The 23,482-nt window shown below is 46.0% G+C and overlaps 1 protein-coding gene across 3 annotated transcripts in view; it reads right to left on the bottom strand.

Annotated features, from left to right (window-relative positions):
- Nucleotides 1-23,482, bottom strand: part of LOC142576651 (DIS3-like exonuclease 2) — a 318,054-nt gene that overhangs the window by 170,827 nt on the left and 123,745 nt on the right. For all 3 annotated transcript variants that reach the window (XM_075686870.1, XM_075686871.1, XM_075686872.1), the window contains 2 exons: nt 8,093-8,215; nt 6,389-6,535 (listed from right to left, as the gene is read on the bottom strand). In XM_075686870.1, coding sequence (XP_075542985.1) covers nt 6,389-6,535; nt 8,093-8,215 — 270 coding nt within the window. The remainder of the gene's footprint in view (nt 1-6,388; nt 6,536-8,092; nt 8,216-23,482) is intronic.

The raw sequence follows: 23,482 nt of genomic DNA, 5'->3' as shown, positions 1-23,482 counted from the left end.
GTGTAACAGCTTTAAGCCACACCTTTCGAGAAAGGCTGTCATCAAAGCGCTAGTAAACACTGTGCCCTGATCTGACTGGATTTCTGCAGGAAAACCAACTCGCGCAAATATGGACAGTAGTGCATTGACTATCTCAACTGAGCTGAGTTCTTTAAGCGGCACTGCTTCAGGGAACTTTGTCGCTGGGCAGATCGCAGTCAAAATGTGTCTGTACCCCGTGGCTGTTACCGGCGGAGGTCCCACTGTATCAATAACGAGCCATCTAAAAGGCTCCGTAATGATAGGTACCAACTTCAACGGCGCCCTCGATTTGTCCCCTGGTTTGCCCACCCGCTGACAGGTGTCACATGTCCTCACAAAGTGTTCTGCGTCACGAAAACACCCTGGCCAATAGTACTCTTGCAAGAGACGGTCCTTAGTCTTCTTAACTCCTAGGTGTCCGGACCACAAACCCCCATGCGACAAGCGCAACAGATCCTGACAGTAGCACTGAGGCACGATCAGCTGATCGAACTCCACTCCCCTGCGGTCTAGATACTTCCGGTACAAGACCCCACCTCTTTCCACAAAACGAGCATTTTTCTTGGCGATACCTTCCTTGACATTGCAGCGCATGTTTTCTAGGCTGCCATCCTTTTTTTGCTCGGCTATCAAAGCCGACCGGCTGACTTTTAGCAACCTATTAAGTCCATCAGATGTAGGCGCGGTGAGCAAATCTGCAGATAGCTCTTCTAACTTTCCCGTGTCGGGCATTTCCTCTCCAGTATCTGGTGCCTTCAACGCTACAGGCTCAATTGTATTCAGTTCGGACGTGCTCAGAATATCAGCTTGCTGCGCCTCCGACCCTTTTTCATTGTTTGACAACGTCGGCCCCACAACTACCGGCTTTGCAGCGAGCTCCCGAACTCTCGATCTGGTTAAGGCCTTAACGCTAGCCTCACCAAACAAAAGCCCCTTCTCACGCAGGAGGTGATCGGACCTGTTCGAAAATAGGTACGGGTACTGCGGGGGCAGCATAGATGACACTGTGGCCTCCGTCTCAAGTGCTCCGAAAGGTCCTTCAATAAGCACTTTTGCTACGGGCAGACACACGCTATGAGCTTCCACGGCTTGCTTGATCCATGCGCACTCGCCCGTGAACATATCGGGTTCTACGTAAGAGGGGTGAACTACATCCATTGTAGCTGCGGAATCACGAAGCACTCGGCACTCTTTCCCGTTCACGAAGAGGTCTCGCATGTAAGGCTCGAGAAGCTTCATGTTCTCGTCAGTGCTGCATAATGACAAAAACACGACTTTTGTTTTTGTTTCTGGACACTGCGCCGTAAAGTGACTCAGCTTCTGGCACGTATAACACACGCGCGCTTGCCTTGTCTCGAACCGCTTTCTGCGTTCGGCTTCGGCTGCCGCCGTCTCCTTACGTTCGGTCGGACTGCTTTCACTCGCATCCGCACTACGTGTGTCCCCCCCTTGCTCTTGTGGGTGTGAACTTCGGCCTCTCAAACTTGGAGCCAAATTCACCCTTTTGACTGTCCTTAGCTCCGCGAGCCCGACACGTCACAAACTCCTCGGCTAGCTCGGCGGCTTTAGCCACCGTACTAACGTCTGGCCTATCCAAGACCCAGTACTGCACGTTCTCAGGTAACTGACTATAGAACTGTTCCAGCCTGAAACACTGCAGAACTTTCTCGTGGTCACCAAACGCTTTCTCTTCTTTGAGCCACTCCTGCATGTTTGACATAAGCCTGTAGGCAAACTCTGTATATGACTCCCTTCTGGCTTTCTCATTTTCCCGAAACTTCCGACGGAACACCTCCGCTGACAGTCTGTACTTTTGTAGCAAGCGCTGTGGCCACGTTTCCCGAGAATACCCCTGCTTATCGCACGTTCGCTCAAAGTTAACCAGGAACAAACCAATGTCCTCTCCAAGCTTAAACGGCCGCATCAGGTCAGTCATATTGAACGATACTCGTTCTCCTGCCCCATGTGCCTGACTTCCATTACGAGCGCGTTCCATCTCTACTTCGAGATGCTTCATTTCCAAAGCGTGTTGACGGTCACGCTCCTCTTTTCCTTTCTCTTTCTGTTCTTTACGTTCGCGCTCCTGTCTCTCATTTTGTTCTTTACGTTCGCGCTCATCTTTCTCTTTCTGTTCTTTACGTTCGCACTCCTGTCTTTTTGCTGTCTCCCTCTCCTCAATGGTCTCAAGGCATTCCGACAGCTCGTCATCCTCAGTTTCTAACGCAAGAATAGCCCTTAGCAGTTCTGGTTTTCTGAGTTTGTCTGAGACATCCAGACCCAACTCTCTTGCAAGCTCCAGCAATTTCGGTTTGCGCAACGACTTCCAATCCATGGCTGCTCTGAATGCTGCTTTCTCTACTGCCTACTATTGTCTTGCCGCAAACTAACCCGGCAGCAACGACAACCACAATTACCAGCTCTGTTTCTGACACTAACAAAAGCCTGGCAAAACTCAGAAGAAGAAAGTCCCGCACTCACCAAACCTCGCAGCCAAGAATTCAGCGCAGTCGTTCCGCTGCAGGCAACCAGTCATCACACAGGGCTCGTTGCACTGCTCCCGGATGGTCGTTGTGCTGCTCAGCATACAGTCAACCGCATATCTTCACTGCTGGCCTCCGTTGTCGCGATCTCACCACTGGCAAACAGTTGTTGCAAATGGGTTGCAAGCCCCAAGGGTAGCGTTGGCCTGGCGGCCTGGGGCACAACTGGAAGCATCCGAAGGTGCTGGCAAAGCATGAGTCGACTGCTAACAGAACAACTTGTTTATTCTAGCATCGCAAAAGAGTGGCCGGTCAGGTCGACCGAAGTGGAGAGACGGGAGACCACGTTACTCGACGGAAGAAATCGGAGCCTCCCTCGGCGTCCGGGGCAGCTGCTTTTATACTCTCGGAGTCGAGGGCAAGAAGGAACGGCTTGCGAGAGGCGCCCGTGATGGCGGGAGACGGACACACTGAGAGACATGTTGAGACAAGAAGTGACGCATCCGCCGGGCCGGCGCCGGTCAGACCTCCTCGCTTCACAGTTGGGGAGCTTCTCTCCCCGGCTGCCGCGCTTTGACAAGCGTGGGCACCAACATGCACACACACACACACGCACACACGAAGACACATGGCATTGAAACATGCCTGGACGCGCTTGGCGGGGAAGCGTTGCAGCAGCGCTGAACGGGCCAAAATGTCCGCCACTTTGAACGAAGCCCCGGTGTCCGTTGCATCCGTGCCGGCTATACCGCACGTCGTAGGCGAAATGTAACAATAGGAACAAGACTGGGTATGGTAAAAATAATTTATTGGCCTGATCGGTACATATAGTCTACGCTCATTGCAACAGACCTGCATGCAACAGATTTTTGGTTAAATGAACCATATTTCAGCCTTAGTTTGTTCTACTTATTTTATTAATGCAACAAAGTTCGCTTTTAATGGACCGCGCTACAGTGGACGAAATTAGTGGCAATGTTTTTTTCGCAATTGGGCGTATAAAACATACTTTTGGCATGTCAACACAGGCTGACAACTCACTTGCGAGTGTCAGCCGACGATCGCGGCTCAGTATCGTGCGCGCGAGGGAGGAAGGGAGGGGCGAAATGCGTCGTCTTCTTTCGCACACAAGGCACGTGGGGAGGGAGGCGAGAAAGAGGGGTTCTACTTCGGCGGCAACTACTTACAGCGCGGCCGCCATACCTTGAAAGTGATCTGCGATGTGAACGAAGTGCGCGCCCGTGTGGGCCTCATCTTCAAAGCGATCTGTGATGTGGACAAAGTGTGCTCAGTGTTGGTAGCCTCATATGTCCTGTGCTTTCGACATTTAGTTCGCACTGAAGCGAGAGAGCACGAAGGCCAATTCGCTCACTGCTGCTGCTGCACTTCATGTTGCTAATTTGCTATTGCAATCAATGCGTCGCCTTTCGGGCGAAACTACGACTTTCTTTTGTTTTTTACTTTGGATATTCGTCACTCACTCCTTGCAGTAAAGTTGTCAGACAAGCGACGAAAGTTTCAGAAGTGAGGCGTTTTTTGACAAAAACTGACGTTTTTTGTCAGATTATCACGGTCCATTGTAACGAGAGTCGACTGTATTATTAAGATTCTTCAAGAATAGTTTCCTTGAGCATCGATACACCGCTGCCAACATGATTCCCATGCTGCAAAGGCTCCCTGGAAGTCAGCTGGTATAACCTCTTTCAGAGACTGTGACAGTGCGTTGGTAGGCGGGAAGATCATCGAAACGGTGACATTTCAGGCTTTTTTCGAGCTTTGGGAACAGGGAAACGTCTGCCATGCTCACATTGGGGCTCTACAGTGGCTGCGGCAAGGTTGCAACCCCTGTGCAGGCCAGGTAGGCAGTCGCAATGAAGGCGGTGTGGGTTGGAGTGTTGTCATGGTGGAGCTTCCGGCTTCCGGCGATCGGCAATCTCCGGTCGTTTCCATCTGATGGCTCTGTGAAGGCGTTCAAGGACTTCTTTGTAGAACATGGTGTTGACGGTTCCTCCCGGAGGTACAAATTCTTTCTAGGCCACCATACACTTGTCAAAAATGACAGCGAACATTGTCTTCACCTTGGGTTTCAACACTGTCGCTTTCTTGGGGTGCAGGGAGTTTGCGGTGTGCCACTCCGAACTTTGGCGCTTGTTTCCGGGGTTCTACTGGAACACTCATGATTCATTAACTGCTACGCCATCTGAAAAGTCCCATTCACCAACATCTCACGGGAAACGCCAGCTTGTCATTGTTTTTGTTCATCCCTCAATACTTCTGGAACAAATTTTGAACAAACCCTCCGCACATTTAAATTTTCAGAAATAATTTTGTGAACCATTGTTTTGCACACATTGAGGTCTTCAGCGATTAATCTGGTACTGAAATGATCGTGGCAGTTGAGGAGACTTCTTACTTGGCCACATTTTCATCCAAACCACTCGTTGAAGGGCCCAGATTGCTCCATGTCTTCAACGGTCTCCCGTCCATTCTTGAATTCACTGAACCACTGGAAAACCTGTGCCCTTGACAGGGCATCGTCTTTGTGAGCCTCCTTAACCAAGGCAAGCGTCTCGGAAGCGGTTTTGCCAAGGTGAAAGCAAAATTTAATTGCGCGTCACTGTTCCAGCAAACACTTCATTTTTAATCTTTCCTGCCCAGAAAAAAACTCAAAAACAGCTTTCGCGCTGCCTCAGATCCTCACCGGGTGAGAGCTTGGACACGACTGCCGCCAGCTGCATCGTCACTTGACTCGGCCAGCTGCCGGTGACACCGCGCGGCAGGCGGTCACTCGGTGCATCAAGCTCTGTCTGCACTGCAGTCGCAACATCGCGCAAGTTTACCAGCTGAAGACAACAAATGCAACAGCAGCCTGACTTTACCCTTTGTCTTCACAGCGGTGGATTTGTACGGCTGTTAAAACCCTGCACCTGCTGCCATTAATGGACTTCGGTCGGGAAAAGGGGTGCATCGGCGTGCAGAAAAACGCCTGACCGGCTCCAACAACAGTGGTCAGTTTCGACTGCGTAATGCCAGCGCTGATCAGATAACTTGGGAATGGTTTTCTGAATGCTTACAGTGCAGATTAAAATGTATTCACGTATGTGCAGACAAAATGTTGCAAGTGGCCGATCGCATGCAATTCGATTCCCTGTGCAGGAAGAAAACTCATGGTGTCCCCCTATTACTACCCATATTACTTTATGGAAAGTGACATTTCTCGTGTCAGTTGGGCTTGTGTGGGGAAGACACAGCAATGACTTGCATGCTTAATGCATGCTTACTGAAATTTCACATTCGGTGACACTCTGTACCACTGGTGGAAGTAACACTGTGGTGGTAACGCTGCAGGTGGTGTTAGCCCAACAGTCGTTAGCCAGCCAGCAACTGGCTTTCCAGTGCTGGTGGTATGCAGAGCTTGTGGCACTTGCCTTGTGAAAGGGAGTGCATGACAAATGGTCGCAAACACTCCTCGTGCCGCTGAGGCGGGCGCAAAGCTTGCACGCATCTCACACCTGCAAGTCTCGGTCTCGCAGTTCGCGACAGAGCACACCTGTTCTTCCACATTTTAAATAAACAGCACTAAGCGATCAGCAGCCTTGAGGCGGAATGTTGCTAGGGCGCCCGGCAGTGCCCGATGCCTGCTTGGCTCCAGATTTAGAATGCATTCAATGGTAGTGAGCATGTGGTGGCCCCTGGTGTGTGGTGCGCAGACTGTTCACTGTAAAAGGTTGACAATTATATGCATTGTATGCATTTTATCACTCAAGTACCCTTTGTACTATTTGCTGCTATGTGCAACATGGGCCATGAAGTCTAATTTGGTGGCACGAAGCAACCTTTGGCTTCATTTCCTTGACAGAGGTGTTTTGCACAGACCACCAGCTCACCTGGCCAAGCAGGCGCTCGATGCCAAGCACCTCGATGGTGTCCGAAGGCCGGGGAGCCCCCGGGGTCGGGGAGGAGCCATCCCAGGTGGTTGCGGGAGGCACTGACGATTCGGGCAACTCGCCTCCATCGACCTCCACGCCATCCTCCTGCCAGGTGAGACATCAAAAACTTTGTGCTACTACAGGCCTGGCCCAATTTCAGTGAACTTTTTGCATAAAGGTGTGGTAATGGGTAGTTGGTCATGTTCAATTGACCAACTAACCAACAAAACAGACAGGGGATGAAGAAGACACATGTGCACAAGGGCTTCCTGCAGTAGTTCCCAATAATGCCAGGCACAAGCTCGCAAAGTGCGAGTAAGATTCAATGCTTGTGTGCTTTGCACAAGACTTGAGTGCAGTGCACAGCCGTCAATGAACACAATAATGTGAAAATTTAATCTTGACTATCTTGAAAAGCAGTTCATCAAGAGGTTACACCGATCACGAGCAAACAGCACCTTGGCACATCAAGAGGAGTAGAATGTATCGAAAGCCAGTGTGCTTGCAGTGTCCTGCTTTGTTCACTGAGCAGCGAACACGCTTAGTCATATGATGTAGGCATTTAGGCAATACTGTATAAACATATGTACATGATTTCATGAGGACACTTAAGATATATCACTTCCTGTGCCAGGGCAGTAGTTCAAAAACAGAAGCTGCACATAGGTCACTAACCAGCAAAAACAACACCCTAAAGAATCGAAAAAAAAAAAGAAAAAGATAACCATGCTGTCATCAACCTTAAAATGAGCACGTAACAGCTGCGCAACCTGCCAGCATTCCTTTAGTTGTGATGCTTCACTCTGTACTTTATATATAAACTGTGGAAGACATTTTGGATCATTCACCTCTAAGAACATCACCATACAGTGAGAAGCAATACACATGTGCACACTGGCCCCTCTGCGATTGTCATACTGAGTGCACTAAGAGAGATGAGAGAGATTACGAGAATGCCGTGCTCCCAAAACCAGCACAAAAGGGGTTCTAATGCCGTTGGCTGCACTGGCATAGCACAGCCGTCTGGCACCCGGGGCCCATAAGTCTAGTGAGGAAGGCGAGGATATCAAACATTTCCAGGGAGGGCGAGTATTGTTCCAGCACCAGCACAACCCCCCTCTTTTACTTTGGTTTCGTTCCCAGATGTTGTGAATGTAGCAGGCATACATGCTGTTTTATTTTCTGCACAAAATAACACAGGGCGCTGTACTGATAACTTGTGGCAAGTGCATTTGCACATCAGCTGTCAGACTGTAAAAGTTGGCAGCAAATACATATTTGGCATTGAGTAAAATATGGCTCACAAGTAACAAAAATATTTTAATAAAGTTTTAATTAGCAATATTAGAAGTGATATTGCATTTGCAAAATTGAAGCCCTACAGTCATACAGGGCTAGCATAAATTATTCGTTCATTTTCAAAAGGCTATATTTTCAATAGTATTACACAGACACGCATGAAAGATATATGAAAAGAACCACAAACTCACCAAGTTTATACACCATCTACAAATGTCCAAAGTGTGCCCCTTTGCTGAGACGACACACGTCCATCGTTTAACCTAACCCCCCTCATTACTACGCCATTGGACGAATGTAATAGTTGGACCGTCCTCGACACCTGCTGCATGTCCAGTGAGAAAAGGAATGAAGCCTGCCCACCTCCAAGAGCGAGTCGTCTTCGACGGGAGAGCCGCCTCCACTCGTGCTGTTGTTGCCTGAAAGGGCGTCGTGGATACTCTGCCCGGTCTTCTGCTCCCACAGGTGCATCCGGTCCCAGAGAATCTGCAAGTGGGTCGCACACTGTTAGCAACCTTGATGCTGCAAAGAGTCACTGCTATAACTGCACAAAGAAAAAACACTGCCTCCTCGCAGTGCTGGCCTTTTGCTTCAGTGCAAATGGTGCAGTGTGCTGAGCCATCCCAGCATGGTGGCTACTCACCAATGCACAGAAGCAGACGAGTGCAAGGCTTTCCTGTTACAAATGACAGACCTGCCAGCCTTATAATTGAAAAAACACGACAGTGGAAGCCAATACTGAGGAAAAGCTAAAATGATGGAAATACAGTAAAACCTTGTTAATTCAGATTTCATGGGACCGAAAAAAGGTTCGAACTAAATGAATGTCAAATCATCAAGGGTATCAAGAAAACAATAAACAAATCCTCACAATTCACTTTTGTTTATTGAATGAATCAGCAAATCCAGTCTTATTATTTTGCCAACAGGTCGTCCACTTATCGCGATGTAGTTTCATGCTCAACAGGTTCTGCTGTGCTTGCAACATTGTGTTGTGCACATCCATGCACCTGGTAGAAACGAAACCACTGTTTGCTGCGACCAGTCGAGATTGGTGCGATAACTGATGGCAACCACGGAGTTATGAAGACACGTGATCAGCTTGGTGTTAGTTGGGCCAGTAAATGTAAGAACAAAGGCTACAAAGGCACAAATAGGCATGAAGTGTCCTGGTGTTCCTGTCATCCACGTGCAGTATCTGCTGATGACCATGACGATGGGGACTCTGCTGCTTTGTTTCTGTTGGACACTAGTGCCGTTATTGCTATTTTGCCTCCTCGCTCCAAGAGTTGTCCTAATTAACCAAAGTGTGGCCAAATGTGTCCGAATGTATATTACGTAATGCGTACACCTGCCAGTACCGGAGGACACATACGAATTAATGAGGGTTGAATTAACGAGGTTTCACTGTACTAAAATACGAAAGGTTATCTGATTATTCGATATGATGGCTGTTTGTTACAGATTCGCAGACTTTCTGGTGCAGAGATGCTGTGAACAGCCACTGTGCTTTATATAGTTGCAGTAACATTGGTCTGAGCCTCAGACAGGTGAACTGTTTACAACGTTTATTTATGAAATATTCACGCAATGGATGTTGAAAATTCGATTGCCATTATACATTGCCAGTGGTTTATATACACTGCCATTCTACACTGCCTCTGGATTGTTAATTTCATATAAGAGACCTAGTGCCAAAAGTTACAAGACTGGCCTGGTCGGCATTTCATTTCTGATCACATGCAGAAGAAAACATCACATGCAGAAGACATGAGACATCTACAAGACTCCATGACATGTCTGCATCATTTGCGGCTTATTTGCCCCAACAATAATTACCTAGCTTGTGTGCCACTGCTTTCTTTCCCCTTACTCAAGTACACACACAAAGCGCAAACCTCCAACTAAATTCATTGTGCTACTGAATCAGCTTATATATGTGAAACAGTACAGACTGCCCATGCGCCTACATGAAGAAAACAAGCTGTGCATTCGTGTAACATAGTTATGAGCCATGTGATGCCACCTCCAAGAAACTTAGTTCTTTTTCTGTGAGAGCCAGTGAAGGGAAACTAACACATTTATCACCCAATTTTGCAATCATCTGCGTTTCAGTTATTTCATGGATGAGCTGCGTCCAGTTATGGGACACAATCGTGCAATCGTCCTCGATAGGTTTGCAGCCATGATCGCGACAACAAATCGCCAAGAACCCGCCGGTGCCATTTTTTACGATGTTGTGGTGCTCGCGGAGCCGATCATTGAGGCAATGCCCAGTTTGCCCGATATATTGCTTTCCACATGAAAGCTGGAGGTGGTAAACCACATGGTGAACACACTCAACAAGCTTCTTGCGGCGATGCTTCGTGCACTTATTGGACGGGACGGCATTTGGATCCGTCAACTTGCAAAGCTTGTCGAGCTTGTTGGGAGCAGAAAAGACAACTGCTACATTTGCCCTTTGGGCCATCTTTTTCAAGTTATGGGATATCCCATGCACGCAGGGCACAACACTTACTATAGGGCATTTGCAGGGAGGGACATATGCAACCGACTTCTGCGTGCTCGATCGCACTTCTCTTAAAATGCATTCCGCAACAGATACCTGCACCACCTTAAGATATCCATCATCATCATCATCATCAGCCTGGCTATGCCCACTGCAGGGCAAAGGCCTCTCCCATATTTCTCCAACTACCCCGGTCATGTACCAATTGTGGCCATGTCATCCCTGCAAACTTCTTAATCTCATCCGCCCACCTAACTTTCTGTCGCCTCCTGCTACGCTTCCCTTCCCTTGGAATCCAGTCCATAACCCTTAATGACCATCGGTTATCTTCCCTCCTCATTACATGTCCTGCCCATGCCCATTTCTTTTTCTTGATTTCGACTCAGATGTCAATAACTCGCGTTGGTTCCCTCACCCAATCTGCTCTTTTCTTATCTCTTAACGTTACACTCATCATTCTTCTTTCCATAGTTTGTTGTGTCGTCCTCAATTAAAATAGAACCCTTTTCGTAAGTCTCCAAGTTTCTGCCCTGTACGTGAGTACTAGTAAGACGCAGCTGGTTAGACACTTTTCTCTTGAGGGATAATGGCAACCTGCTGTTCATAATCCGAGAATGCCTGCCAAACGCACCCCAGCCCATTCTTATTCTTCTGATTATTTCAGTCTCATGATCCGGATCCGCGGTCACCTGCCTTAAGTAGATGTATTGCCTTACCACTTCCAGTGCCTCGCTACCAATCGTAAACTGCTGTTATCTTCCGAGGCTATTAAACTATACTTTAGTTTTCTGCAGATTAATTTTTAGACCCACCCTTCTGCTTTGCCTGTCCAGGTCAGTGAGCATGCATTTCAATCGGTACCCTGAGTTACTAAGCAAGGCAATATAATCAGCGAATCACAAGTTACTAATGTATTCTCCATTAACTCTTATCCCCAATTGTTCCCAATCCAGGTCTCTGAATACCTCCTGTAAACACGCTGTGAATAGCACTGGAGAGATCGTATCCTCCTTCCTGACGTCCTCCTTTATAGGGATTTTGTAGCTTTCTTTATGGAGGACTATGGTGGCTGTGGAGCCGCTATAGGTATCTTTCAATATTTTTACATACGGCTCGTCTACACCCTGATTCCGTAATGCCTGCATGACTGCTGAGGTTTCGACTGAATCAAACGCTTTCTCATAATCAATGAAAGCTATATAAAAAGTTGGTTATATTACGAACAGTCCTCTATCACCTGATTGATAGTGTGAATATGGTCTATTGTTGAGTAGCCTTTACGAAATCCTGCCTGGTCATTTGCTTGACAGAAGTCTAAGGTGTTCCTCATTCTATTTGCGATTACCTTAGGAAATACTTTGTACGCAACGGACAGGAACTGATCAGTAAGCTGAACAGTAAGCTGAAATTTTCAAATTTTTGGGGTCCCCTTTCTTATGGATTAAGATAATGTTGGCGTTACGCTCGAGGTCATGAGGCATTGCATATACAGGGTGGCCAGTTTTTCTAGAACAATCTGCTTACCATCCTTCAACAAATCTGCTGTTACCTGATCCTCCCCAGCTGCTTTCCCCCTTTGCATAGCTCCCGAGGCTTTCTTTACTTCTTCCGGCGTTACTTGTGGGATGTCAAATTCGTCTAGACTATTTCCATCTTCCATTACAGTCATGGGTGCCACTGGTACTGTATAAATCTCAACAGAACTCCTCAGCCACTTGAGCTATCTTATCCATATTAGTAATGATACTGCCGAGTTTGTCTCTTAGCGCATACATCTGATTCTTGCCTATTCATAGTTTCTTCACTGTTTTTAGGCTCCCTCCGTTCCTGAGAGCATGCTCAATTCTATCCACATTATACTTCTTTTGTGGGGAGCACCCGCCTCCATTTCCTCCCGTGTACCCGCGGCGTCCCGTTCGCACGTGGCGACGGGTCGCGCCGGCGTAGACATGGGAGAGAGGCACTACGCGCCCTCCCTTTCTCCGTCGCTGTGATGACGCGCATACCCCTCTTCCCCTACGCGGCTCACGGGAAAGGGAAACGTATCCGGCGGGCGAGGAGGACTTCCCCTCGCTAAAAGGTAAAAAAGCATAAGAGCGCGCCACCGGGGGAGACTTGCTCTCTTGGGACGCCGACACCTTGGACCGCCTGGACGACAACACCTACCGCATCCCGTGAGTGACCTCGTTTGTCTGACCCACCCAGACAACGAGGCAAGCCTATTTACGACTATTACTGAGAGGACGTCCCTCTGCGAGTGTTCATTATTGCTAATTGCAATAAAAGTTATTACCGTTGACGCCGCTGGTTGCCTTATTCGTTCGAACCAGGCGTAGCCGCGATTCCCGCGCTACGGGTTGGGAGTACCACGAAGGGACTGCGTGGGGCTAGATCCGGAGCTTGCCTTCAGCCCTAGCCGCACGCAGAGTGGAACCCCCACACCTTATGTCTGCTATCTTATGCTTGTTGATTTAACTTGGAAAGTTCTGCCAGCTCTATTCTAGCTGTAGGGTTAGAGGATTTCATATATTGGTGTTTCTTAATCGGATCCTTCGTCTCCTGTGATACCTTACTGGTATCTTGTTTAACGAAGTTACCACCGACTTCTATTGAACACTCCATAATGATGCCTATAAGATTGTCGTTCATTGCTTCAACACTAAGGTCCTCTTCCTGAGTTAAAGCCGAATGCCTGTTCTGTAGCTTGATTCTGAATTCCTCTATTTTCCCTCTTACCGCTAACTCATCGATCGGCTTCTTATGTACGAGTTTCTTCCGTTCCCTCCTCAAGTCTAGGCTAATTCGAGATCTTACTATCCTATGGTCACTGCAGCGCACCTTGCCGAGCACGTCCACATGTTGTGTGATGCCGGGGTTAGCGCAGAATATGAAGTCTATTTCATTTCTAGTCTCGCCATTCGGGCTCCTCCAAGTCCACTTTCGATTATCCTGCTTGCGGAAGGAGGTATTCATTATCCACAAATTATTCCGTTCTGCCAACTGTACTAATAACTCTCCCCTGCTATTCCTAGAACTTATCCCATATTCCCCCACTGACTTGTCTCCAGCCTGCTTCTTGCCTACCCTGGCATTGAAGTCGCCCATCAGCATAGTGTATTCTGTTTTGAGTTTACCCATCGCCGATTCCACATCTTCATAGAAGCTTTCGACTTGCTGGTGATCATGACTGGATGTAGGCGCCTAGACCTGTATGGCCTTCAAGTTGTACCTCTTACTAGGTTTCACAACAATACCTGCCACCCTCTCGTTAATGCTATAGAATTCCTGTATGTTACCAGCTATATCCTTGTTAATCAGGAATCCTACTCCTAGTTCTCGTCTCTCCGCTTAGCCACGGTAGCACAGGACGTGCCCGCTTTTTAGCACTGTATATGCTTCATTTGTCCTCCTAACCTCACTAAGCCCTATTATATCCCATTTAATGCCCGCTAATTCCTCCAATAGCGCTGCTAGACTCGCCTCAATAGATAATGTTCCAGTGTTAAACGTTGTCTGGTTCAGATTCCGATGGCGGCCTGTCCAGATCCAGAGATTCTTAGCACCTTCTGCTGTGTCACAGGTCTGATAGCCACCGTGGTCAGTTGTTTCGCAGCTGCTGGGGACTGAGGGCCGGGGTTTGATTGTTATATTTATATAGACGGTTAGGGCCAAGTAGTGCACCAGGGTGGCCAATCCTGCTCTGGTGAGGGAGCGCATTACCGGTTCTGGTCACCGGGGTCAGGCCGCACTCCAGGCCTGTTTCTACAATTTTATCAACATGCGGATGTTTTTTTTTAATCCAGTGGAAAATTGCACGGCACCGGGATTTGAACCACGGTCCTTTTGCTTGTGAGGTGGATGCTATACCTTTATGCCATCGCTGAATCTACTATGCTAGTGTATGCTAGCTCGTACCCACCGAAACCTTCTCCACTTCTGCGTCTCCTCGCTTCTTGTCGAACAATTAGGTAAGCAAAACCTGTCAAGGTAGACTATGCCATTTGCTTTCAAAACAAACAAAAGGAACCTTCGATAGACTAGGAGAGTGGGCGGTTAGAACAATGCTACAGATCACCAGCTGATGCTTGCGTCGGGGGTTACATATATTTCGCGTCAGGAGATTTGAATAAAATCAGAATGGAATGGCATTACGTTACACAGCCCTTGTGCTACCAGGTCAAATGTCTTCATCATTCTTTTTCGTCCTCTTTCTTACTTCCCCGTGCAGAGTAGCAGGCCATATAGCAAGCACAGGCCGTGGGCTCTCTGCATTTCTTTTTTTGGGGGGCGCCCTGCCGTTTCAGGAGTGATAAAGAGTGTAGCACATGTTGGCTTGCATATGACAGAAAAATATATCATGCCCTTAGATGTGCAGAAAACCGGACATGAAGCAGTCCAATGACATTAATTTGCCCAAGTACGAAGACGGCCGCTGACTACGTCGCCCTTAGGATATCCAGCCAAGGACAAATGTCGAGTACGCTTTTCAAAACTTGCGTCCACTATATGGCAACAAGACTTGCTAAGGGTATTCTTGAAGCACAAACTGATAATGGCCTGCTTAGCAAGCTTAGAATGTGCAGATGTACATGGTAGAAGTGGCTTGTTGGGTGCCGGCTAATATGACCAATACGTGTGGCTGTCCTGAAAGCTCAGGCGAAGATCAAGAAAGGGAATAGACCTCTCTACCGGCAACTCATGAGTAGTTTGAAGAGGAATGTAGCACTTCTGAATTGTTTCTAACGCTTTTTTTCCAGAAGGAAGGAAGAGCAATCAATGAAAATTAGAAAGTCATCGACATATCTAAATATCTTAAAAACTGCAGTGCCTTGCACTTGCAGTGAAATGTCACGTTCTAAACAGGATAAAAAAACAAATCACTCAGAATGAGAGCAATGCAGGAGCCCCCCCAATACAAACTCCACTCTTCTAAAAAAAAAACATTGGTTATCTCAAGTAATGAAAGTAGAATTAAGATAAAGCTGTAAAATTCTAAAAACTGACTGCAAGAAATGCCGGCCTTGTTCTGGAATGAAACAGCACCATACTAATCAATACATTGCTCAACACAAGCCAGTACGCTTCTATGCGGCAAAGAATAATAGAGGTCCTTCACATAGATAGAAAATGCCTGAAGGCCAAGGTCAGAATGAAATTTCAAAAAATCAATCGCAGTGTCTGAGCTCTTAACAAGGAAAGTAAATTGGGTGATAAGTGTGTTAGTTTCCCTTAACTGGCTTTCACAGAAAAAGAACCAAGTTTCTTGGAGGTGGCATCACATGACTCATAACTACGTTACATGAATGCGCAGCTCGTTTTCGTCATGTAGGCGCATGCGCAGTCTGTGCTGCTTCACATATATAAACCGATTCAGCGGCACAATAAATTTGGCTGAAAGTTTGTGCTTGGTGTGTGTTCTTCTCTTACGTCCGTGTCTTTTTGTTGTGCAATAATACTTGAGTAATGGTTTACTAACTTGCCAGAAATGCTGCTCTTTTTGCTTTCTTTCGTGCTGTGTGGCCCATACTTCCAAGTCACGAGCAGCAGGTGTGTTATAAACATGACATAACATTCTTGACAGAAATGTAGTGAATAGAGAGGTTTCGAGAAAGGAAATACAAGCAAGGCTGATGACTACAGTAGACTTTCATTAGTTTGACTCAGGTTAATTAAATTTTGATTGACAGTCCCAGCCAGCGCTCCATGCAGCTCTACGGGTCTAAACTTTCATTATTTTGATCCTAAAATTGGTCCTAATCGGATAATTCGAATTTGACCAAAGCCTGACCCCTATGGTTACCCAAATAGCAACCCCTTTAGCAGCGTGTGTCTCAGCAGAGCTTAGAACACACCCTATCTTCCACCAAAAACGCTTATGTTCGGCCTGCCCTAGGAGCATATTCAGGCAATAACTGTAGCTCACAATGTCCGGATGACATAATTACAAAAGGCACACACCCAAAAGGTAAAGAAAACATGCACATGACGACACAGGCAGCTTGTTTTTGACTCCCAACTGATTTATTTCAGGCACAACCAAGGAATGATGATGATGATTTGGGATTTTTATGGTGCAGCAGCCGTGCAGGCTATAATGAGCCAAGAACATGTTTTTCGAATTCGTCATTTCGTCACAGATTCGCCGCTTTCTCTTTTCAGAATGTCTTCAAGAGTTGACAAGATGGCATAGAGTTCTGCAGAAAACACAGTAGCCTGAGTTGGAAGTCTCATTTGTTTTTCAAATTGATTTGATGTGAGGGCAGCACCTACATTACTATTGCTTTTTAATCCATCTGTATAAAATATTTTGTGCATAAATTATATTCTGATTCTATTTCAAAATGTTCACTTAGTAAAGCCTCTCTTGGTGAAGAGTGTTTTCAGCTTTCTGTTAACTGAAGTCGCCTTGCGCATGCGTCACCTGCACAACCAAGGAATAAGTATACAGAGAAGCACATGCAAAAAAAGCCTAATTCATATTGCCTGATGATGGTATTTACCGAAATCTAACATGCACCTTTTTCTTTAATGAAACTTGGGCTGAACACTGTCTGCGCTTTGCAATCGGACACAAAACCATGATCACCTTCGCAGCATGCGTATGCTTTACCGCATCACACATGTATTGCGGCGAAGCTGACCTTAAAAAACTAGCCACACTGTGCAACACACGTTCAACCCTTGCCCATTCCTCTTGATGAAAAATCGGGTGCACGTTACATTTCTACTTTGCTTACAAGCTTTATCATTTCCACGTCAGTTTTTTACTTCAGACACACAGAAAGTGGGCATGCTTTTGATTGGAGGCATGTTAGAATCGGGCAAATACTGCTAAACGAACCTGTGGTGTATTGTTTTTTTTTTCTGCATCTTGTTTAATTCAACCCGTCAGATAATTCACTCAATTTTGTTGGTCTCATCAAGGTCGAATTGATGGAAGTTGAATATATTGTTGTTTATGAGCAAGATATGCCCGAAAGCGTATAAACTTACTTAAATACAAAGCATTTCTTGGTAAACATTTGCCACTTTGACAGCATCTATCTAGCCACCTACATCTTGGTGCTCTCATGGTCATGTCATTAACTTGGTATGAACCAAAATTGGCATAGTATGACAAGAATGTATGACGAACATAAATGATAAATCATAACATGAACGTCATGGCATGCGTGTCATGACACAGATGCCATTAGAGAGTTTTAGTTTAGGGGATGCAAGCGGCTTGCGTACGCATGAACTAGGGGCCACGGTACTGTGCATGTGCAAACGCCTACATCCAAGTCTGCGCATACGCAGTACCATCGCCCCTAGCTCTTGCGTACGCAAGCCGCTTGCGTCCCCTAACCTAAAACTCTCTAAAGTCTTGGGTCTCTCATGGTCGTTTCATTAACTTGGTAAACTCCCTGCACACTGCTTCGCATAACATCGATTCCCACAGGGTGTGGGATTTGCTGTTTTTTGTTTTTGTTTTTTGTAGAGTGAGGCATTGCTTTTAAATACACTTCGAGAAGCCCGGTGACATTATTTATTTATTTCATTTTAAACTATCTACCACTTGGAACATGCCTTTGGATTGTGGTGAGAATGAGAAGATCGTGTGTCATACTCAAACCTCGTTAATACGTACACGCTTAATGTGTAATTGCAATTTAAGGGGGAAGTGGGTATTCTGACCTTCATTAAGACCACCTTTACCAAATTTAATGAAACTCCACAGTCTTGAAGTTCAAATGCTGATTCTAAAGATGCAATTGTTATTAAACTATGCCAATTAGTTCTAAAGTTAACTAAGATTAATTAACACTGTTTCTGGGAACAATGGAGCAAAAACTACTCATCAAAATCTTGCTTTTGGCACATAGCTGGATACTACGAACCATAAGCTTCACAATGGTAGGAACAGTTTATTCGTACAATTATAAACAATTATACAGCACATGAAAGCTTTTTGTTCAAAATGGGCTTAAAGTGGCTGTTTAATGTACAGACAATAAAAAAATATTAAAACTGAGATACAAAAATCTGGTCCTACAATTTTGTGCATTATTCATGCAGCTCAATACTGCAACAAAAATTACAATTCTAGGTGCCCCGATGACTATGAAATCGCTCCAGGAGGGATGCAAATATTCTAAAATTCATGTTTTGAGAAAACGAAAAAAAGAACGAACAAGCTCATTTTTATTTAAATATAAGAAAAAGTATTGATATATCGACATATCTAAATGGTCAGTAGCCACCAGGGATGTAATCTGTCTGCCTACAGTTACCCAAATGATTCTTTGAAGGCTTGTCGCAGATTTTCTGCAGATGCACGCTTGCGGGATGATGCTGCTGCTTGCCAGTTATTTTTCTCGGCCATTCTCATGCTGTTCGGTAGCCCCAGGTTCCACTGAAGCTGCTGGAGTATGGTAGATGAAGCTCTCTTGTTCCCCAAATTAAATTTCAATACTGCCTCAGCCACAGCCGTTTTAACAGCAAGAAGTGAGGCATGCTGTTCCTTAGGTGCCAATGCCTAAATCATGGAATGCAAGCGTTTATTATTGTTTTGGGTCATGCTGCGCTGGCACCTTTGAAGCAATTTTTCTTCTGAGATGCACTCATACACTGATAGAAGGGCTTGACAAACACAGACAGGCAAACAATATCGATGCTTTGTTTTGGGCTCATTTTTTGCTCGCGCAGGATTCTGATGGCACCAAGAGTCTCGATCAGATAGGCAAAGACTGTGGTTTGAAACCTTGTCGTTTGACGTGATGTGGTGATATGTTGCCGTCACAGCCTTCTGCATAGCCTTCACATCCCCTTCGTTGGATTTTAATGCCCATCCATAGTAGGCACTGAATTTGGTGATCAGGTCACCCGTAAATTTTCCTTTGCCACCAGGTGTTTCCGAAGCAGAGCACTTGTGTTTGGCAACGAGAGTGTGCAAAGCAGTCCCCATCCTTTTTTTGGATGTGATTCACGTAATCTTCCTTCTCGGCTGGCACAAAGCCATACACTTTGGCTTGTCTGAGAGCAAGAAATGCGTGACTATCACCATCTGAGAGGACTGTGGTGTACCTCAGTTTGTGCAGCTGAAGTGGCCTCTGGAACAGTATAAGCGCCGCTTGAACTTCTATCTCCCTTGCTTTTCTTTCTGTACCTTTTTTTTTTGGCAGATATGGCTTGCTTCCCAATCTTGGTAGTCCGGGTCACCAGATTTCGGGCCGCACACACACCCAGCTTTGAAGTTGCTCAGGACAACATAGTCGAGCACAAGTCCAGAGAACAGTTCAATGACCGTGCTGAATCCGACGTGCGACGAATGGCCGCGCGTCATCCACGAGCCATTGTAGGATGCTGCTATATTCCTGCAGTTCACAAGTTTCAAGTCATTATACAGGGTCCTGAATATTTGGTCGCGCGTGTTCAAAAAAAGATTTTGTGCTCACCGCTGCACTGTTCTTGCTCATATTTTGCAGAATGATCGCATTTTGGCATCGGCCATGCTTAGTTTAACACTTGCCACAGTTAATTGAATGGTTTCCAAGAAAAAAGTGCGAATTTGCAGGTGCTTATGGGGATGCGAGCTGCTGCCACGATGGCACAAGCATAAACTTGTGTCGCCACTTGCAGAAAGCAGCATTTCAGGGAGGGCAGTCGCCTGTTCCAGGAGTGGGCAACACGCGGCAGCCCTCCCTGAAACGCTGCTTTCTGCAGATGACGGCAGGTGGTGACACAAGCCTGTGCCAGGGCCAGCTTTCCAGACGCCACTTTTCCCATAGACGAAAACAGCTTCTCATTTTTGTTTTAAAAAACAGGCAACTAATTGTGCCAAGTGTAATACTAAATGAAGCCGACGCCAAAATGCGATCGTTCTGCAAAATTTGAACAATAAGCAGTGCAGCGGTGAGCGCAAAATCTTTTTTTGAACATGTGCAACTAAATATTCAGGACCCTCTACAATGACTTCACTGATAGCGCACACGCACCCCTCAGCTTATGGGCAGCAGACGACGCCAGTGCCGGCTTCTGCTTGAGATAGCCTTGCCACGTTTTGTTATGAAGGCCACGGTGTTAGATATTCCTTGCAGCAAAAATGTCGCTCATCACTGTTTGTCTATTTCCAGTGCTAACCATAGCACGAGAGGCGAGAATGTTCACTACGAAGGGGTTGACCATTTTGCCATTTTTCACACACGGCGAGCTCCACTTGGAAACAACATCACTGCAGTTTTCACAAATGGCGACAAGCTTGACGGCGAGGCCTTCTTGCTCCTCTGAGTCAAAAGTCATGGAGCTGCCACAGAGACTGTACTTTAGACACAACACCAAAACGCTTATCGCTTCCGCACCGATATCAAAAGAGCTACAATCACTCGAAACAAATGTAAACCATTATCTGCCAGTTTTCATGCTAAGGGTCAATCGAATGCAATTAAATACGAAAAAGACGACATACATCACATTTCGTGCAGTTCATAAAATGATAAACAAAAAGTTGAAAATTACATTTGACAGAGAGTCTATTAATAGAGTCAATACACAAAAATTTCTTGGAATAATATTTGAAGAGCACCTATCCTGGAATGCTCATATCATTCTAGCAGTAGAGCTTGCAAAGTGTGTGGGGGTGTTTATACAAAGCGGCAACTTTCATTCCTGTGTGGCTAATGAAATCTATGTGTTACGCACTGTTTTACTCCAAACTATGTTATGGAAATTTAGTAAGGGAAACAACAACATGTGGTAATTACAATAAATTACTGGTATTACAAAAACGAGTACTACAATACTGCAAACGTTACAAAGGGAACCAACGGGATCTCAGAACACAACCTTTATTTTTAAAACATGACAAGGGCTGACCAAATATTTTATTACAAGCTACTACAATTTGTGCATCATGAAAAATTACACATAAATAGCAGCACTGACAAATCATCCTACTACTTTAGAGTACGAAAACGACGCATGCCAATAAAACGGACTAACTATGGAAAACAATCCTTGATATATCAAATAACGTCGCTTCTTAATAAACTAGAGATTTGGACTTCTAAGTTAGTCGGAACCTTTCTAAGAAACAGCTAAAGAAAGTATTATTAACCAATGCATTTAGTTTTACTTTATCCAAATAAACAAAAAAATTCCTTGTATTTTAGGTATTTTTCTTTATTTTGTCAGCAACACATACTGTTGAGTTGATTATAACAATGTGCATACGAAGCTCTCGTAGTTATATTGTTAGGTAGCGTACACATTTTTAAAAGTAAATTGTGAATATACCATTTTTCTTTATATAAAAGAATTGCGACATGGCTGCGAACTTTTTTACTACGTATGTATTACGTTTATGTATAACCGGTACAGAGGCCTCTGTCAGGTATTGCCATACCTTTAGCTTCTGTACCTTTCTTGAAGAAAAAAAAAAATGCAAGAAAAATAAAGCATCAGAATCTGAACATAAAAGCGTGACTCCATCTCCACCGGCCTGTCCACACCATCGTTGACGCTCGTACACACGTCCAATTTCCGCTTCACTGCCAAAGTTCCCGCCAGTTGTTGGAGGCTTTCCCCTGCTTGCTTCTGCCGTTGGAGCAATTCCGCTGGCTGCACCATCTTTGTGTTGTGCCGAACGCTGCTGCTGCAATCACTATCGGCCGGCGACGTTGTTAGGTCTGGCTCGCTCTCGCCAGGCCCGTTGCATCCAGTGTTACAGCCATTGCTTGAAGCTGCCGCCGGGTGGCTGTCGCAGTGCTTTTCGGCAGGGTCGGAGCACATTTCGAAATTGTCGCATGCTCGCTTTCTTTTCTTACCAAAGTTCCGACATTACGACTGTAGTACACACTACGCTAGTGGCTTTCAAAATGGCATCACGGTTTGCTTGCTTTTACAACATGTATTTTCTTTCTTCCATGTTTTCTACTGCGTCCTTTACTAGATGCCTGCCGCGTGGTGCATAGAGTTTCATGCTATAATTACTAGAGGGAACTCTGGCACTAGTGTCTATGGGAGCTGCAATGAGAGCGGTTGCGCCAGCATGGGAATTATGGGCAGCACATAGATTTGCCTCAACTTTATCCTTTTGGCTTCAAACGGCTTTGTGACTTTGTAAACTCGTCATTTTCAACAATGTACTGCGTAATAAACAATTAAATAAACATCATTAAAATTGCCCGACAGAAGGATTCGAACGCAGGAACTCTAGCACAGAAGCCTGATATTGAAACCATTAAGCCACGGACGCATGTATCGACAAGCAAATGAAATGCCCTTATGAATTTATTGCGGCCATGCCAGTGCCTTGAGACGCTTGGCGCGTTTAGATTTGGTCACCTGGACAAGCTCAATCATTGCAATTAATACAGTGAAACCTCGTTAAACCGTGGTTGGCCGGAGCTCGGAAAAAGTATGTACTATATGGTAGTACTGCTTAACCGAAATAGCATGAGATCGCCCACTTCTTAACCCACTTAACCGATACGTATGCAATAAGCTGATACGGTTTATGCGGATATAAAACACATAATGTTCAATGGCTGGTGAATCGGGGATTTGATTTTATTAGTTTTAAAATGAAACTACTGTTTATACGGGTATGGTTTAACAAGGTTTTACTGTAGCAATTGTACATGATCGCGGCATCTTCTCCACTTCGAAGAGCATAGATTGCGCTGAAATTTATGACAGTAACACTTGTATAGCACCCTACACAAAGCCACAAGAACGTCTGAATCCACAAACACGAAGACCAGACAGTTAGGGTGGTGACGAGCCCGTCACCACTCCAAAGGCCAACCAATGCAGACCCTCCGGATGGAGCGAGGCTGTCTCAGGCAGCACCCAGCGTTGCCACACCCAACCCGGCAACATCGGTGCCCAGGCGGAGTACTCGACGGCGGAGGCCACCGGACCGTTACTTGCCTGGATCGTGGGCACCGTCAACATGTCTGGGACGGCAACAGAGCCTTATGCTCTGAACATGGATGTTCGTTTCTTTTAGTTAAAGAAACAAACAGGGGGTAAGGGGGTGTAACAAGCATGTGATGCTCCCTCGGGCATAATTTTCGTTGGCCTGCCAGGCTCGGTGGCCTGGCTTGGTAGACAACATTGGTCACCACACCAATAAACACCAGCGAGCACACCTGCTCGGCGGTCAATCATCGTTCGTCACCACCACGCTGCGGAGCGTCTGTCTAATGGAGGGTGCCTTGAGCCCTCCCTCGTTTACGAACACGGGCAGATCATAACATCAT

This window comes from Dermacentor variabilis, chromosome 3, assembly GCF_050947875.1.
Source record: "Dermacentor variabilis isolate Ectoservices chromosome 3, ASM5094787v1, whole genome shotgun sequence".
Lineage (NCBI taxonomy): Eukaryota > Metazoa > Arthropoda > Arachnida > Ixodida > Ixodidae > Dermacentor > Dermacentor variabilis.
Note: the sequence above shows the minus strand (reverse complement) of the source record. Positions and strands in the feature narration are given on the sequence as shown.